Source organism: Ammospiza nelsoni, chromosome Z (genome assembly GCF_027579445.1).
Source record: "Ammospiza nelsoni isolate bAmmNel1 chromosome Z, bAmmNel1.pri, whole genome shotgun sequence".
Classification (NCBI taxonomy): Eukaryota; Metazoa; Chordata; class Aves; order Passeriformes; family Passerellidae; genus Ammospiza; species Ammospiza nelsoni.
The window spans coordinates 19991283-20010734 of NC_080669.1; the positions used below are offsets into that span (position 1 = coordinate 19991283).

Consider the following 19452-nt stretch of genomic DNA (forward strand, 5'->3'; position numbering starts at 1 on the left):
AGACAGATTTTTAAAATTATTATTATTGTTGTTGTTGTTGAGAAAAACAAACCACAAAAAGAAGCAACCAAAAAAATCCAAACCAAACAACCATATTCTATCTCACTAGACAAAAAAACCGGTTCTTTCAGCAAATTTTGGTTCATCCACCAGACTTCAGAGAAGTGTTTAGGAGGCAAGAACACAATGAAATGCAAAATCCTGAAGCACTAAAAGTAAAGCAGATGCATAGCTTCTGACTCAGTCATTCAAGCCCACTTTTCTCATTCCCACAGGAAAAGTATTTTCTTATGTACCGGAAGAGATAAGGAAAGAGCCAGTGTGAGGTGCTTGGTCACAGGGTGGCTGGTTTGCACTACAGGAAAGAAATGTGTTTATCTCCCTCCTCTGTTTTCAGGAAAGAAGAGTTCTGATTTAGAAAATGGTAATCTCCATGTGGATCCTCAGATGTCCCCAAATTAGGGAGGCTATGCATAATATTAGGTAGACACATAATATTAGGTAGACACATAGGATTTGCACCAGTTTGATTAGAGACTCCATCAAATCCTCTCCAGCTATTCCGAGAAGCAATTGTCCTGACTTGTCCTTAGACAAGCTGCACAAAGCAAACAGGTCACTGATCCCTAACCCTGACCTGAACTTTCTTACACAGGATATTCTTCTCTTCATCATTTACAATCACTCCATACTGCTTAATCTCCACTTGGAATTTTTATTTTTTTTCCTACAACAATCAAATATTTCATGGGTTTCCTATGAAATGACAATGGAAGGAAAAGAGGTATGAGAGTGTATAAACAGAATAGAACCACTGAACAGTGAATTAGATCCACTTTGTTACGCAGCACTAAGCTGCTTCTCATGTTACTTTAGTAGATGAAAGGACTGGTCCTAATTTGATTTAAATCAATGCTCCATTTAATGCAATAGATCCATCCACCTGTACACAAAATTAAAATTAAAAACACATCTGTGGCAAATCAATGTGCTAAATCTACCACAGTCCTCCTGATTCTCTTTTCAGTCTTTCAAACACAAAGACATCCCTACCACATATTTCATTCATAAACTAACTTCTCTGAAGACCTCTGTGTGTAGATAATTTGTGACAATACCACAACATAACTACAGCCTTAGCATCAGCAGAATCAAAACAAGAATAATTGTGGGAGAGTTCTTATATTACTAGGATACTACTGTGCAACTACTGAAGTCATTCACTGGTTTGCTAAAAGAAACTGCTTATCCATAGCAATTTTTCACTCAGTCATACTATAATAGATGCTTCCAAGCATCAATAGGATTTATTTTTCCTTTATAAAAATACTTTCTTTCATTTGGAAATCCTTCACTGCTTGCATCTGTCATGGTTTAACCCCAGCTGGTGACCAAGAACCACACAGTCACTCACTCACTCCTCCCCCTTCCCCAGTGGGAAGGGAAATCTGAAAGAAAAGTAAAACACATTGGTTTAAGTAAGAACAGTTTAATAAATGACACATAATGTAATATTATCATCATCATCATCATCACAATGATAAACAACAACAACCACAAAAATAGTGATAAAGAGGAATAAAACCCAAAAAAGATAAGTGATACACAATACAATTGTTCATCACCTACTGGCCAGTGAAGGATCCGCAGCTCCTGTACAACTCCCCCCAGTTAATACACTGGGCATGATGTTCTCTGGTGTGGAATATCCCTTTGATCAGTTCAGGTCAGCTGTCTTCGCTGGGCTCCCTTCCAACTTCATCTGCACTTGTTCATTGGCAGAACACAGGAAACATCAGTTCTAATGGCTACAGCTAAATCACTAATGTTTCATCTACACTATCCTCCTGCTGAATCTAAAACACATCATGCAATTAGGAAAAAAATAAATCCTATTCCAAATGAAATCAGGACAACATAAAATATTTCTGAACTTATGCATTTCCCATATTCTTTTTCAAATATTCCTGTAATTATGCAGACTGAATAACATAAAGATAAATCACTTTTGTTCACTATTAGAATTAGCAATCCATAAATATTCCCACAAGAAGAAAAGCAAATCTGCCTGCTGAATAGTTCGTAATTTTTGCTTATCTTAATGGTTATTGTCTTTGTTTTCAACCACCAGTGACTTCCTATATTGTGATGAGGAATGAGTTCAAAAGGTGGTACTGCGCTAGAGGAAGTCAGTGATACATAGAAACATGGCACTTTGCTAATGCATATTCAGGAACCAACCAAACACTTCAATTTCAAGCCACAGGGCTTAGTGGCACTTTATTAGAAGTGTCATTATCAAAGGCTCAGATTGATTCAGACACTTAGAATTCATCCAGTGGTGCCTACCTGCAGTCCTACTACAGCCTGGCCCAAAGACCTGATAGTCAGAGAAGTACATCAGCCAGACCCTTGGAGAAAAACTTCTGCCTTACACCAGCTGGAGTAGTCCTGAAGATGGGACATTTTCCTACCAACACAAGTGAATTCAGTCTTCTTGAGAGCTTGTTTTCATAAGAGTGATATCCAGGTATTAGAAAGATTATTTACTTGCTCGTAGAATAGTCTTGTTAAGGTTTAGGGCTTGTCATGCTTCAGTGATCACAGACCTAGCAGGAGGTTAGCAGAGCTGGGGGAGAATGATGCACCACTGAGAGTAGGCACAAAGAATGCAGAATTTATAGGCCACAAGGTCATCTGGCAGAACTCCCAAGATAAGAAAGTAAAAAAGGCAACACTTCAACAGGGTAAAGGGTAATTCTGGCAAGGGAAAATAACAACCATGGACTCAAGAAACACACTAACTCAAGGAAGAGAAAGACGGAGCAAGCAGACTAATTAGCAAAAGAAGCAAGGGAATAATTAAACCAAGAGAAGACAGAACACTAATTAATAGCAGAATTATGTAACTTGTAACAAATGAACACTAATGTCTTTGTTTGCTAAAATGTAGAAACAGTAAAAAGCTTTGATAGTCTGTGTGCTGGGTTTCCCACCCAGCACCCCTTTCTAGCAGAACTCTAAATAAATCAAGTACCTGAGCTTTGTGTGTGGATCAGCCTCTTGTATTAACAGGTGAAAGAACCCATTTTGGGACAACAATCTAGGTGATCCAAATGGGAACTATAAAGCCTTGCCTTGCCTGGATCACCTTGCTGCTACCAGCAAAGGAGAATCAGATCAAATAGAATTTGCACCAGTTTGGTTGGAGACTCCGTCAAATCCTCTACCAGCACCGAGGTGGTGAGCAACTCAAAGGTAAAACACTCCAGAGATATTTGAACAAGGGCAAAAGTGATGTGAATTTCTAGACTGGTGAGTATCAAATTTCATTTTGTTGTAACTGATCAGTGCGAGCAGTCCTGGGCTGACCAGTGGGATTGGTAGTTGAAAACTTCAAGCTCTGTGTAAATTGGATAAGGAAGATTTGGAACAGTGACTATCACTGTACACAACATAAATAGTGTGTGAAAGAGAGGAGGTGTCCTCCTATCTTTGCTGACACAAGGTCAGGGCACTGTGTAAATATCAACAGGACATCAGAACTGGGAAATAAATAAATAAATGCCTAGGCATTAAAATTGTTACAGACAAAACTGTGTGATGGAAGAGAGGACTTTTCCTTTCTCTGACAACAAGGAGTTGGAGCAGAGAGTAAAAAATTATTTTTATTAGAGGTCTGGAACCTAAGGATAATGGAACTGGGCAATTGAGTATTGGCAAACTAGTCCAACAATTCTACCCTGTAGCTGTTGGGTTTTTAGTTTGAAAAGCTGGAGTAAGCTGGGGAAGATCCAATGACTAAAGACAAAATGCCTACGTACTGTAAACAGTAGGTGGACACCTTATAAATTGGTGAATGGGGAAAATGGATTTTTGTGGTTTTATTTTAGAATTGGTGTTTTGTTGCTGACTTGGTAAATGGGATAAGTTTTGGTTTATGCTGATGCTTTTATGACATTGTATAGAGACCCAGGTATTCAGAAAAAGTATATGTTGGGAGGAGATATGCTGATGTCTTGTACTAAGGCAAAGGTCGTGTATTGCAGGGGGCATGAGGCAGAAGATGCGTGAATGTTAGTTGCTTCCTTTTCCCACCATATAACATAGGAGTGGGGATGGATGAAGAGAATATGGATCAATATAAAGAACATATAAGAAGTATGGATTTTAGTCCTTTTGCTGGCCAGACTCAGGGAAATAAGCAAGCAGGGATACAGCAACTTTCAAAAAAGCGGCAGGGGTCTGCCAGGTTTTATACATGTCCTTTCTTATATTTCATAATTGTCAAATTGGAAGTGATCTGTTGGTTTCAGCTTTTGAAAACTGTTAACCTAACAGTTAGGTTACCCTAGCTGGGGTCATACTTAGGCTAGATTGATTACCATGTTACTGTGGAAAGAAAAGAGACTGGCATTACAAAGGTGAAAGAAACATGATAGCCCCAAGCAAGGGGCTTGGGGCCTGAAAGGCCCCTACTTGCCCTGCACAAATACACACACACACTCTTCTGGCCTAAATCAATGTGATATTTGTAGGCCGTAAGGGTCACTGAAAACATGGAAACATTATGATGCTGGAGAATTTTTTTACAATGAATGAGGGGACCAGGGGAACATAGCAAGGAACCCCCAGGAGACCCTGTAGTTTCAGGAAGACCAGAGGAAAAAAAAAAGAAAGTTTTATAAATAGCAGAGACACATATTGAGTAAAAACTATCTGTAAGGGCTAAGGGAAGCTACAGCTTCTGATTTTTGGGGCAGCTTTATGGCCATTCCTGCAACTCACAGAGTAGCCAATTGGAGACATTAAACTCACTCGTGAGTTTCTATATGCCAAAATGTTGCTGTCTTTTCTAGGATGAGATTTATTATGCAAGTTAAATGCTTGAATCAGAAGGCTCTATACATCTCACAAGGTAAGGCACAGAAGGCTTAAATCTGTTTACTAGTGACCCAGACCCCAGAGGAACAAGAGAGTCAGAAGGAACAGGATTTAAGAGCAATAAACCAAATAACTGTGGACAATTACTGATGTGACTGGTTTGGATTTAAAAGACGCTTTCTTCTGCATTTCAGTGGATGAGCAGAGCCAGACTCTCTCACAAACCAGGTGAAAGAACCCATTTTGAGACAATGGGAGGAGGCTTCAGAACAAGAATTTTCCTACTCTGAAATGTAGGGCATTCCCCTTTTTTAGGTAAAAGCATGCTTTCCTTAATGGATTTAAAAATTGAGGTTGATTCATCAAGTGATGGAGTAGAACAAAGCTTCTCTGAACAGTGAACTATCAGAGATTTTGGAGAAAACGGCATCTGTCTCAAGAGTTGTATATACTTCTTTTTTTTGCCAATATAGTCATAGCAACATGTGCCCCTAGTGATTCAATGCTTGTGTCAACCAAAAGGTTATTTTGCTAATAAAATTTGCTAATAAAAGCCATTGCCCAAACAAAACAATTTATCCTACTAAAAAGATATTTGTTCTTAAATCAATAAAATTACATCTTGCTTTGGTTGCATATCTGTTAGCCAGGGATGTGATTATCTTTTACTGTCTTTGCCAACTTAAGCATAAAAGTAAAATTTTTCAAGCAGTTGTAAGTATATAAGAAGTAAGAGTAAGAATATAAGAAGATGAAATGTTCTTACCACATTCTAACCTGCTAATCTGCCAATATCCTGTGAATCACTGAATTGACTGATTTACTAATTTTTCAATTAAATACAGCAGAAATGAGCAAAACCTTTGCAACTGTGTGAAAGTGAAATAGACAGTAAACCTTGGCAGGACCATAGTTGTTCGAAAGAGCAACTCCCACACAGTGAGTAATACCCAGCGTGTTGTACAGATGAAATAAATTGAGAGATGTGAAAGAGAAGCATGAAAGCAAGATAAGACAACCAAGAAACTGCAAGCTTACAGATCTGCAAAAAGGAAAGGAAAATAGTGCTGACTGCTTCATCAGCATGACCATTATGGTTCAGAGAAGTTTACTGCAAATTTGCATGATAATGGCATTGTACATCAAAATCTCACGTTCAGTTTGTCTTTTCCAAGGAAACAAAGTGAACTACCATATCATGAACTTTCTGTGGAAAACGGGTGGTTATTTTCCCCAGCAATGTCTCAGCAAAACAACTGATTTCAGATTCCCTGTAGAGATTACCAAGGTCACAGAGAAGAACATCATAAGGATCATCTATGAATTTCTTCAACACATCTTCCAACTATTTAGCAAAAATCTTCCTGTTGATGTTTGGAATACAAGCAAGATTGAGAGCTTCCAAAATGGAATTCATCATCAAATTGAAGAACTGGAGACATGTTTGTCAGAAGAACAATCAAAAGCAAGAAACAGTTTTCAAACATGGATCCTAAAAAGCTCGACATATAGCATAAAAAAGTACTTTCAAAGAATCACCAATTTCTTAAAAGATAAGCAATACAGCCATTGTTCCTGGGAAGCAGTTCAAATGGAACTGAGAACATGTCACAGAATTTTTGACAGTCTTTTGAAAAAAAAAACTACATAAAGAGGTAAAACCTTCTATGTTTTGTTTCTTTTTAATAATACAATAATTTCTCTCATCTTGATATGTTTTTCATATCCACATTTTAATAATTTTCAAATTGACAGTTGGGACTTGGTTTCAAAAAACATTCAGCGCTCTAAATTAAACATGTAGAGTACTCAAATGAAAGAGCATTTGGTATCATTGCTTCTGTAGGTCTTTAAAAATACAAGTGGATATTGCCCCTGTATTGTTTCTCTGCACTATTTTAAAAAGGTTTTGTAGTCCTTCCACATAAAATAACAGTTGATTTACAACCTGAAAAATTTACATACATTTCTGCATAGATTTTTTATTTGTAGTACTTTCACTCAGGAAAAAAGTACGAGATGCAGACATGCATAAGGAAGATGGACCTTCCTGTAGTCTTATGCATTATGAAGATCTTATTTTACAAAACAAATGAGAATTTAAGATGACCAAGACATCTTTAAACTCAAAAAATAATGACAGGTCCTCCCAAACAATAAAAGTCAATTACCAGCTTTGATCTTTATTTTTCAAATATAATTGTCTCCATAGCCTATGGAGATATATTTATAGATATGAAATATACATATATGAAATAAATACACATGAACTATATATTTATATTTTTATATATATAGACAGATTTATGTATATAGCTTTCTATATATATACAGCATATTGAATAACTATAGCATAGTTATTCAATACAGTTATTTCTATACAGCATATTGAATAACTATAGCATAGAATTTCAGGACATGTTGATTCACAACACTATGTAAAATATGTATGCATTCAATGTGCTTCAAGTTCATAAGCAGTAAAAATTAATCTGAAAAGAACTACTGTATGAACACATCCTAACAAATTTCTTCCATCCCTCTTCCATCTTTCTTTCCTTCATTCAGGCAGAATCAAGCAGTACTTCAAATTATCATCTTCATCAGTTTAACCTTTACTCAAGACACTTTGAATACCCTATGGTCTCTATATCACTCCCTACTCATTTGAAAACTGGACGACCTCTAACATGGATTTTTTCCACCTCAGATTTCATATACCTTCAAGTATATCTCATTTCTCATGTATTTTCATCATAAATTGAATATGTCAAACTTGAATGTAAGAAGGAGTTAAAATATATCCATGACTTCTGGAACTGGAGAAGAAAAAGGGATTATTTTGACAAAAAAATGTTGACAAAAAATACTGTTACCATTACCTGCAGAATATTGAGATTTTGCTAAGAAGTTTAATCGCTGGATTGTAACTTGGGTTGCCTTCCTTTTTCTTAATTCAAATGAAATAGATATTTAAAAATCCCTTCTCACTTGGAGGGGGGGCGGGGGGGGGGAGGAAAACTGATTCTGCATGCAGCTATTGCAATGAATTGGTATAATTCCTTATTCCAGGAATGCAACAACAGGGTATTTGCAACTGCCTAATTTTAGGCATCCAAATTAGACACTGGGCTAGGGAAATCAGGCCCACTCACTCCCCTCTCATATGCTCCTTCTTTACATAGACAGGGAGGAAAGAATGAGCTTCAGACTCCTGAATATAATTCTGCTTTCAATCACCAACAGGAGAGCTCAGTTCTTAACTGGTTGTATGGGGAACATAAGACAAGTTTGGCACATAGATAATGTAACATTCCCAACTTTATTAGTCAGTCTGTTTTATTAATTTAAACACTCTGCAACTATGTTGACACTAAAGTGATGTTTGATGTCTGCAAAATATGTTCAAGTACACTTAACTCTGATTTTTTTTTTCCTTAATTTGCTGCTTTTAATGTGTGATTACTGTGGGGAATTAATGTAAACCAATTTTGGATACCAAACTCAAGGAAGTTGACAAACTGAAGGCTGTGACCTTGAGGTTTCCCTACGCATAATGTATCAGGCAAGATGACATAAGGTTGTATGAATGTACTATGTTTATATTTTACTTTCTTTGCTCTGCTCTACACTTAGATTCCAGTCTCTAAAAAGCCAAGAGTCAGCACAGACTTCAGCAGCTATGACTAGTAACAACCCTGCACAGCCTAGTGGATTCTAACTGGATTCTATCAGTTCTCCATGGAATCACAGCATGTTTTCGTTAGGTAATGACAGCATCTTGACCTAAAAAGAGCTCATCCCTGGACAGCATGGAAACATTCACTTCCTCCATCTGCTCTTCTGGGGAGGAACCTCAATGAACAGAATAAAGACATGCCTGTTAACTCATGCATTCCTCATTGTCAATTGTGACTCACACTTCCAAAATGCAGGCTGCCTGGGCTTTTTTGAAAGAGGGGAAGAGAGACCTCATCAGATCATAATTTGGGGTATCCAGGTAAGCTTACCTAACTGACAACAGCTAAGCTTTTATAGGGAACACAGCTATTTAAGAACTGCCTGTGCTAGCTCTCTGTAAAAAATCTGTGCTTTCACAAGTTACAGTTAACTGTATCTTATAGAAGAAAAAAGAAGTAACTGTAATCAATACTAGTTTCACATTTCTCACCTGGAATTCAGTCTTAACCCTCCTTGAGGAAACAATATGCAACTTTCTACTCCTGTGAAAAGAACTGTATTTTCTGAAACTGAATATGGTCTTTAAAGTCAAATAGCTAAGTATTGCCTTTTTGTTCTTTAAATGAGTACTTAAAAATTAAGTACTGAACATTCTCATGAAAAATTCTAGACTAATGCTGTTACACATAACTCTTACAATTAAACTTTTTGTAACTTTCTATCATTGCTGTAACTGGAGATCAAAAGAAACAAAACCATGTCTGTTTGTTCAGGTTTTTTTAGTGTATTGGCTTCAACATATCTGTGAATAGACACCACTTCAATGTCTATCTTCATCAAGCACTCTAATACCATGCCGGTGGGTACAAGAACAAAGAGGGGGTGGGGGGAGGGAGGGAGACACTAAAATGGGAAAGTGAAAATAATTACTAATTATTAAAACTTATTATAAAGTTTTAATAATTATAAAAATTTCAAAGCCACTTAAAATTTCGTTTAAGAAAAAAAAAAAAAAGAGACTAAATTTCAAGATCTTCTTTATTTTTTTTTTCCTGGTTAAAAGAAGAAAAAGCTCCTAGCATTTGTACTGGTCAATGAAAGGTTGGATTACTTTGAAATACAGACAGCTGTGAGCTGGAAAAGATAAACTGCAGTTCTGCTGAGAGGAAGAGCTGAAGTAAGGAATGAATAACCAAAGGGCAAGAAATCAGCTCCCCTCACACCTTTCCAGTTTCAGGACACTGGAAGTGCCACCCAAGTCAGTGCCTGGTATGAGGGCTCATGAGGCTGCTTTAAACACCTGCTCAGCACCCTCTCCAGAGGGTGCATTCTTCTATCTGCTAGAACTTGCTTTGAAACTTTAGAGTGGCATAATTTTATTTTTCATTTTTTCTATACCCAAACAAAAATCCAAGATCCAAAACTAATGCTCGCTACAGTGGAAAGAGAGTTATCTTTAAGACAGAAGTGGACATCTATTACCAACCACCTGGATATACTGCATGCTATTATCCACAGAATTCACTATATTCTTTCTAGATTAAAAACCTACACCTTTTGTCAGCATAAGGGTATGTTGAATCTTCAAAATAAAAAAAAAATATTATTTTTTATTTGATTATATTGGTGGGGTAAGCAAATGCCCTCAACAGCAGAAGCAGCAGATGTCTTAGATTAAAAGTGATGACAGACTTCCTAGACCAAACAGTTCTTAGAAACTCTTGGCCAAAGAGCCCCCTGCTGTTAAAAAGTGTGGTCCCATTAAGCTACTTGATTAGGCTAAGTCCCCTGTTTTCCTTCCAGGGGAAATCAAACAACAGTGATGGTTCACAAGATCAGATGACCCAGTTTTACATTCTTTCTTCCTCCCTTTCCCTCTTTCCAATCTCACATCCTTGTCCTGCTTTAATACTTGTTGAACCTTTTCCTGAGCCCATCAGACAAACAAAAAATTATCCAAAATACCCAAACAAATAAAATCCATAGTTTTGTTCAAAGGTAAAGCTTTAAAATCAGAGAAAAAGACCCACTGCATATGAGAACTAGCACGAAAGAGAAAGGGGAGTGTTGCAGCAAGACTGGGTAACAAGAACAGTGAGCAAAACCTTCTCTGCTTTTCTTGTCTGGTCCAAATGACTTTAAAAGAACCTCTCAGTTACACCACATATAATTGATCTTCAGCTGTATCTGCAGGTCCTCCGTAAGTATTTCTCCTTTAATATACTAATACGCTAATTACCCATCACTACAACCTTAGTGGAATAGCACAGTATAGTTTCTCTGGAAATAAATTTACTTCTGCAGTGCTTAGCTTAAAATTCCAGTTCTAGCTGACTCATTTTAGGTTTCTCTCTCCATCTTATCTGGACAGTTCTTGCCTAAGTCAGAAGAGGCTCACAAGAGGCTCAAAGACAATCTATCTGTCAATGATGCCAAAGCCTCTAATTCTGAGAGAATACCCTAAAACAGAAGACTGAAAATAGCACTGGGTTTTGCCTAAAAAATTCCATCTGAAATCTCAGTTTACCTAACTAGTGATAAAGACTAAATATTAAACAAAGATGAGCACCATGTTTGTCCCATAAAATTTTTAAACAACTGCTATTCCAAATTACTCTGTGGTCCTTGTTCCCAGGGCACTAGGACCTCTCTGTTTCTCTCAGTTTCTGTTCCAAAACACAAATACCTTCCCCAGGGGCCTAACGATTCCAGGTACTTTGCTGGCAGTTAATAAAGAATATTTTTCAGGAGAGAAACCCCAGCAAAGAAACTGAAGTGATCTGGTCCAGTCCCAAGTCTCACATCACTCGCTAATGTGTTCTAAGCAGCATCAGCTACTACACCAACACAACAGCAAACTGCATAAAATCATCACTGCAAGAGGCTTGATGCCAAGCAACATCCGGCCATTCTGCACCCACCTCCTTTTCTCTTTAGCACTTTCTAGATTTCAGTATTGCTTGACTGTAGTCTATCTTGTGCTCCTTTTCTTTCTACTGTATACAGTCCACTTTCAGATGTGCATATTGTCTGTTTAAAAAACATCAAAAACATCAGTTTCCTCCTTCTGGTTTTTTTTTTTTTTTTTTTTGGTGGTTTTTTGGGGTTTTTGTTTTTTGTTTGTTTGGTTTTGTTTTTTGGGTTTTTTTAGGTTTTGTTTTGGTTTTTGTTTGTTTGTTTTTGTTGTTGTTGTTCTTACGTTTGGGGTTTTTTGGGTTGTTTTTGTGTTCCCGGAAGGCTCCTTTCTGTGTGCCATGGAGCAGGGAAGCACAACCTGTTCACAGGTCACAATTACTGGTCCACTCAGAGACTTGTGCAAATCTTTAATAACATGCTTTGCTGTGGAAAAGCAGGAAACAGGCTCTCCTCTACCTACTGCAGTGCAACCAGCATATAAATTGTCCAGTTAGGTATGTCCAAAACATTGTCTTACAAGTATCTCCTATTAAATACAATTTATATCTGCGTGTAAAATACAACTAAAAATCTCGGAGAACAGAGGCAATCCTCATGCCTATATAAAAAGTTGCTGAAATTTAGGCAGGGCTGGGAAGAGTCCTCAAACACCTTTATCCTTCAGACCACCATACAGCTATTCAATCAGAATATTTTATTTATGAAAGATGTCCACAACCAATCCCAGAACAGGCTGATTTGACCATCAAATGGGAGCAAGAAGGTTTCTACATCTTCAAATGCCGGCTGGCAGCAGTCTTGCCAGAAGACAGATGATCTGCAGGGTCAATCACCTTCAAGCAGGACTCTCCAGGAGCCTTTGCCTGCGCTTGCACTGCAGTTCTCTTTTAAGCCAACAGCGGGTACCTCTAGGGCGTGTGAGTCCTTGCACCGGCAATGAAGCATTTCTCTGTAACAAGCCCTGGGTCCGTCTCTGAGACAGCAGCTGTCAGACTGTCACACTGTGACTGCAAAGACTTGCAGGGATTTCAAATACTGTGTTCCACTAGGGAACAAGAAGTTTAACACAAATCATTTTTCCTTGAGAAACCCTGCAAACTGAAAGCAAAATCCAGCACCCCGAGCCTGTGTCTTCACAACAGACCTGGCAGATCAGCTGCACGGCACGTTTCTTGAGACACTAACTTCGCACACAGCATTAAAGCAAGGGCAGCAAAACTGCCCCTTTTAAGAGGCTGTGTCTCAGCATTTGCCACGGAAGACGACAAGCTCCTGGCCGAGACTCCCACCCCTCTGCTCAACACGGTTACAACAGGACCAGCACGCAGGGCTCCGGACCTCGCCTCCCTGCGCCAGAGCACGGTGCGGAGAGGCGGCGGGAGCTCTGCGCCAGCCCGGCCCGGCCCCGCTCGTCGCCCCGCGCTCGGGCACCCGCCGAGGGCAGCAGGTCCAGAGAGCCCGCGGCTCCCGCGCAGCAGCGAGCCGGCTCCTGAAGCTCTGGAGGAAGGACACAGAGACCTACCTCTGAAAGACGGGATGGGGAAAAGGGAAACGAACAAATAAACGAAACAGATAACGCACACCCCCTCCCCTCCCAAGGAAAAAAAAAAAAAAAAAAAGAAAATAAGAAAAAAGAAATAAAGAAAAAAGAACAGTAAAAGGAAAGAGGAGCACTTGGGAAAGCGCACCTTCGTGCGGGCTGCAGCCCAGCCGCTGCTGCTCGGAGCGGAGCGCGCTCACCAGTACCATCCCATCCTCCCAGGCAGCGCCCACCACCTGTCGTTCCGGCCGGCACCAGGGGCACGTTCCGCCCCCGCCCGCGCCCGCCTCAGGAGAAGGCCCGGGGGCGCCAGGGCAGCGCGGCCGCGGGGCAGCAGGAGCCCCACCCCGCGGGGCCAGCACCGGCCGAGCCCCAAAGCACGGCAGTCCCCGCGGGCTCGGAGGAGCTGAGCAAGGCTGTCACCCTCGCTTGGACCGAGCGCAGCGGGGAGCGGGCGAGCCGCTCCCGCACCACGAACGCGTCCCGCTCACGGCGGAAAGTTTGTGGGCGGCGGGACCGACCCTCCACCCTCTCGTGCGCCGGCCCAGCCTTACCTCCCATCCCTCTGGGCGCCGCCGCTCCTTCAGGTGCCTTCCTCGCCTGAGGGCCGGGAAAAGAACGCAACAGCCTGCGTATAGTCGAGTCGGCTCGGCTCGGCTCGGCTCGGCTCGGCTCGGCTCGGCTCGGCTCGGCTCGGCTCGGCTCGGCTCGGCTCGGCGCCCGTCCCGCCCCCCCGAGCGCCACCCCCGACGGCCCCGGGCCCCCGCGCAGCCCTGCCGCGGCGGAGGGCGCCCCCTGGCGGGCATTGCCCCCCTGCCCGTGCGCGGCGTGACCCGGGCCCAGCGCGCCCCGCGGCCCTAGCACACACTGCCCCTGCCCCGGCATACACTGTCCGACCCCAGCACACACTGCCCCAGCACACACTGCCCCTGCCCCGGCATACACTGTCCGACCCCAGCACACACTGCCCCAGCACACACTGCCCCTGCCCCGGCATACACTGTCCGACCCCAGCACACACTGCCCCAGCACACACTGCCCCTGCCCCGGCATACACTGCCCGACCCCAGCACACACTGCCCCAGCACACACTGCCCCTGCCCCGGCATACACTGCCCGACCCCAGCACACACTGCCCCAGCACACACTGCCCCTGCCCCGGCATACACTGCCCGACCCCAGCACACACTGCCCCAGCACACACTGCCTCAGCCCCAGCCCCAGCACACACTGCCCCTGCCCCGGCATACACTGCCCGGCCCCAGCATAGACAGCCCTGCCCGAGGGTCAATCTGCGTCCCTCGGAATCACAGCCCATCCTGAGCTGGGAGGGACCCACCAGCATCATCAAATCCAGCTCCCAGCTCTGCACAGGATATCCGAAGAGTCACAGCCTGTACCTGAGAGCTTTGTCCAAATGCTTCTGTCAGGCTTGGTGCTGCGGACCTTGTTCCAGTACCCAACCACCCTGTGGGTAAAGAACCTTCTTCTGATAGCCAGCCTAAACCTTCCCTGACACAACTTCAGGCCATTCCCTTGTGTCCTGTCACTGGTCACCTGATTTACGGACTTTGTGAGTTTGTGACACTGGTCACAAATTCATATTCTGGACAGAAGAGATCAGTGCCTGCCCCTCCTCTTCCCCTTACAAGGAAGTTTCAACTGCGATGAGGTCTCCCTTCAGTCTCCTCTTCTCTAGGCTGAGCAGGCCAAGTGACCTCAGCTGCTCCTCATATGGCTTCAAGGCCCTTCACCATCTTTGTGATCCTCCTTAACACCCTCTTTAATGGCTTTATACCTTATGTTATGGCACCCAAAACTGCACACTGGTCTCCAGACGAGGCTGCCCGACTGCAGATGAGAGCAGGACAATTACTTCTGGGAAGAGACAGCTTCTGGGAAGAGACCTAAAACCTAAATTAGGTTTTGGGAGAAAACCTAACTTCAGTTTAGGCAACAAATATGAGACTCTCACCAACCATAGAACCTGTAGCAGTAGCAGTAAAAGCCTTGGTCCCATGGCCCTCTTTCACTGAGCTCCTTGCAGACACAGTGCTCTGGAGGAGTTTGCCTCCCTAACAGTATCCCAGCTGATGTGGTAGTCATCAGCATAGACACAAACCCTTATCTCAGGGTTGACTGATAGAATAAGTAAAAGTATCCATGTTACTGTTTTATCAGCTAATGAGATTTTTGGTTTATCTAACCCATGGCATTTTTGGGAGTATGTTGATGCACAGTCATGTGTATAGAAATGCCCACCTTCACAGTTATATTGTACTGATTGTCTCAGTACGGAAAAACCCCAACCATTACATACATTCTCCCAGCTGACTATATATATACACACAAACTGGAAAAAAAGTTCTTTCTTTCTCATGCCTACAAAGATTTCTTACACCTTCCCATCTGACCCGTCTTTTCTGCAGACAAAAAAGAAGCAGGAGGTGGGAGGAAAGAGAGAGAATAACAGCAGAGACCCATTTCACTGACACTCAACTAAAAGTAGGGTGGTTATATGCCAAACTCTCTGTTCTTAGGTGGAAAAAATGCAAACCCAACAGCAATGCAGAATGAGTTTGGGAAATCCTGGTTTCACTGAGCGAACGAACCCCAAATTTCCCTATTTTCCAGCAGCAAAGACCCACAAGGGTACAGCCTGACAAAGATGCAAGACAAATAATCATGGGAAATTGAAGGTGTTTTGTGAACAAGAGCAGTGGGGCAAACATTGAACAAGAACCGTCCACTTAATAGGTTTGCAGAAAATAGCAGCAAATCATCCAGGTTTGTTGAAAACTACTGTGCTTCCTTTCCCACTGTGAGAGGCAAAGAAGTTGGCCTCTTGCCCTGCTGTGGATCCCATCTGTACTGTCACAGAAGGTCCAACTTTTGTCTCCCTTCAAATTGGAGATGAAGTCAGGTAGCAGCTTCCACGTGGCAGAGTCAAAGCAGAACCTTAGCTGGCCTGAGGGAAGGACTGAATCTGTGGCCTCTTAGATGAGAGGTTGGATTAGGAACTACTGGCTGCGAAACCAGAGGAGAAAAAGTGGATGGGTACCTGAGAAGCTGCCAGCATGTTGTGACTGGGGCAGAAGACTGGTTTGCTTGGAAGGAAATACTCTATTGTGACTGATTAACTTTTATTTCCTAACACTTGCAAATAAAGATAATAGAAGTAACCCTTGCACCTTCACAAATACTGCAAGAAAAGTCTGAAAAGTGACCCTTTTTGAAACAATTTTCTATTTTTTATGAGGCAACCATAAGGTTCCTCACAAATATATCTGAACAAATAGCAGTAGAAATAATCTTTTTTCTGATAGCAGAAAGGTTTAAGTAGGTTTAAGTCACTGGTAGAACTGCTTTTTTATATCATTACCAATTCCCTGCTTTCAGGCAGAATCAGTTCTTTTTTCTGCCCTGCAGAAACAGTTTGACATTGACATTACTGTGTTTCATATTTCTATGTACAAAATTAAAGACAATAAAACATGCATACAGAGAGTTTGCAGGATCACAGCCCTAAGAAGGAGTAGGTTAAAAAAGAGAAACTGTCAAACTCCAAATTTCCTAAGGTATTTGGAAAGGCTTAAACATAATATAAGGACAATGCCAGGTTAAAAAACAGTGACACAGTAAAATAATTTTCAGACAAGCTCCCTGTTAAAACAACTGGACAACGAAAACAAGTAACTGCCTTCCCATTGTCCCCAAAAGTTAAAAGTTTGCATCCCTCTAAATGCTCCATTGAAAGATGTTTCAAAAAATGCAGTAGGTGTAGTTGACAAGATCCATTTTGTTATATACACTCAAACAGGGACAGACAGTGCCTTTGAGGACAGCATTTTCTTTTCTGTGATTTATAATAATTAAAGCATATCAAGAACCTGCTGGCTTTGCTTAGGCAGAACCTATTTGTGGTGACAAAAGAAGAGCCCAGAAAGGACAAACTACAGACACAATTCTTTTCCTGAACTTCAATCCACAACCCCTTTATTTTCTAACCATCAGAAATTACTAGAGTGCTGAAAAGCACATCAAGGACAGCTGTCTTTCTGAACAGAAAGATGCCTGCTTTTCCATTCTCTGTAGTCATGTTGCAGTCTGGATCATTGCCATGGCTACATTCACCAGCATGTTTGATGGAAGTTGCTCCTTTGCTGCTGGGAGAGAAGCCAGAAACCAGGGCTGTGAACCCAATCAGTCAATTTACTTCTGCTGAATTTAACCAGGAGTCGATTCAGTCATCTATGCCCTATTATTCTTATCTCATACTGCAAAGTTGTTAAAGTCAAGGCTCTTTCCTCTTCCTACTACACAAAATACACAGCTTAAAAAAAAAAAAAAGTAGGTCTTCAGATTAATTGTTGTCAGTACAAGCAAACTGAAATTCAATTTAATTTAGCATCAAATAATTGAGGACTGCTTAATCTCTGCCACTGTTGGGAATACAGGATGGAGAATTACACAGATTGGACAATTCACATTGGTACAAACAATTTGAACTAGCAGGAATAACATGTTTTGATGTTGCTGTTTAGTATTAGGTGTGCTTGGATGCTCTGAAAGAACCAAAATTTTGTAAGTGGATCTTACAAGGATTGTTTTCCTGTGGCTCTTCTCTGCCTGTTTTTTTGTATTGTTTTGGGGTCTTGTGCCTGATAGGACTAAATTAACTTTGTCTCCTTGGTACATGACAAAATTTGTGTACATCTGTTTTTCTGCCCTGGCATAATACATACATTGTTTGTATTTTTGTCCCTTAATTTATCCCTTGATTTTACAAAAAGGGCTAGCAGGGGACAACAAGAATACAGGCATGTATGTAACCATGATGCTATCATAATCACTGTTTTCTTGGGAGAGCAGGATAAAATTAGAGCCTACTTCATCCTCTTTCCTTTTTCAAGTGGCCAGCTTATGGTTTTGATTTGAGTCTACACGAAATTGCTGTGGCTTTGTTAATCCCAATTTAAACTTAAAGATAATTTTTATGACAGACTTCAAAGTACAGCATTTTTAGTCCCTTATACATCAAATATACTGGTTTCATTTTATGTGAAAGCCCTGAATCATCTATCAGATGCTGGCACTAGACTGGCCCCTGTGTGTTGCAATGCCCACCTGGACTCAAGCAGGGTCGGATACACAACCTCAAAGCACACAGAAATGGCTAGAAGGCATTTACTACCTCAGCCCTTTAGGTACCCTTTGTATCTGTAGAGATGTTTTATGTCCCTCTTTAAGAGAGTTTTCCTTTTTCATCACCAGCATGACGTAGCTTTCCTCTGTTGTCTTTAGAAAAATTACAAACATAAAAATTTGAAAGCATACAAAAATTCAACACATGCAGGCAATCAATTAATGAAACCTTGAATAGGCTCAAGTCACAATGTATGCAAACCTAAATATACTTTCTCCCTACACTCTTTCAGTTGGTAACCCAGAGGGTACTTCACATCAGTATCCATTATGGTTGACTCATGATTTTAACAGCTCTTCGCTGTTCACAGCATGACCATGTGGTACTGAGCATTAACTGCTGACTTAACTCCACCTTTCTACACAGTGAAGGCCTGTTGTCACAAGGACATTTAATACAAGAGTGCTCTTTCATACTACACCAGATCATTCACACCACACTACATGAAATTTATGTGTATGCCACAGATCTAGCACAGTTGCTTCTCAGATATTTCTGGAAACATGCAGAGTGTTGACCAGCCTAGCCAATAATAGACAGAAAGATGGGCTGCAAACAGCTGTGGCTGCACTGCTGCTGTGTGCTGAAGGCAGAATGATGATGGGGTTGCTGAGGGAGTGTCCAAAGTACAGTGGTGAAAGAAGTGTTCTCTTGAGAGTTGCTGAAGGTGTGGTCTCTACCTCCTGTTCATGTGGGACAAATAGAGAATTTACCTTCCATACCACACACATGCGCTCTTGTGATTACAGATAGAAGGAAACTGTTTCTTTCCTATAAAAAGAAGATGCAGAATTTTCTCCTTTTCTCCTCTTCTCTTCCTTCTGTTTTCTTTTCCTTCCTTCCTTCCTTCCTTCCTTCCTTCCTTCCTTCCTTCCTTCCTTCCTTCCTTCCTTCCTTCCTTCCTTCCTTCCTTCCTTCCTTCCTTCCTTCCTTCCTTCCTCCCTCCCTTCCTCCCTCCCTCCCTCCCTCCCTCCCTCCCTCCCTCCCTCCCTCCCTCCCTCCCTCCCTCCCTCCCTCCCTCCCTCCCTCCCTCCCTCCCTCCCTCCCTCCCTCCCTCCCTCCCTCCCTCCCTCCCTCCCTCCCTCCCTCCCTCCCTCCCTCCCTCCCTCCCTCCCTCCCTCCCTCCCTCCCTCCCTCCCTTCCTTCCTTCCTTCCTTCCTTCCTTCCTTCCTTCCTTCCTTCCTTCCTTCCTTCCTTCCTTCCTTCCTTCCTTCCTTCCTTCCTT

At 41.7% G+C, this 19452-nt stretch overlaps 2 protein-coding genes across 2 annotated transcripts in view; one reads left to right on the forward strand and one right to left on the reverse strand.

The window, feature by feature from the left end:
- The window catches only part of MOB3B (MOB kinase activator 3B), an 85620-nt gene extending 71881 nt beyond the window's left edge, over window positions 1–13739 (reverse strand). Inside the window, exon 1 of the mRNA XM_059493153.1 lies at window positions 13576–13739. The gene's annotated coding sequence lies outside the window, so the exon portion shown is untranslated. The remainder of the gene's footprint in view (window positions 1–13575) is intronic.
- Window positions 5969–6535, forward strand: LOC132086909 (interferon alpha-1-like). Its single transcript, XM_059492871.1, has one exon. It carries the CDS (start codon window positions 5969–5971, stop codon window positions 6533–6535), a length of 567 nt encoding a protein of 188 aa, XP_059348854.1.
- Window positions 13740–19452: the final 5713 nt, after the last annotated feature.

Excerpts from the sequence above, each read along its gene's own strand:
- LOC132086909 (XM_059492871.1), top strand. The coding sequence starts at position 5,969 with ATGACCATTATGGTTCAGAGAAGTTTACTGCAAATTTGCATGATAATG.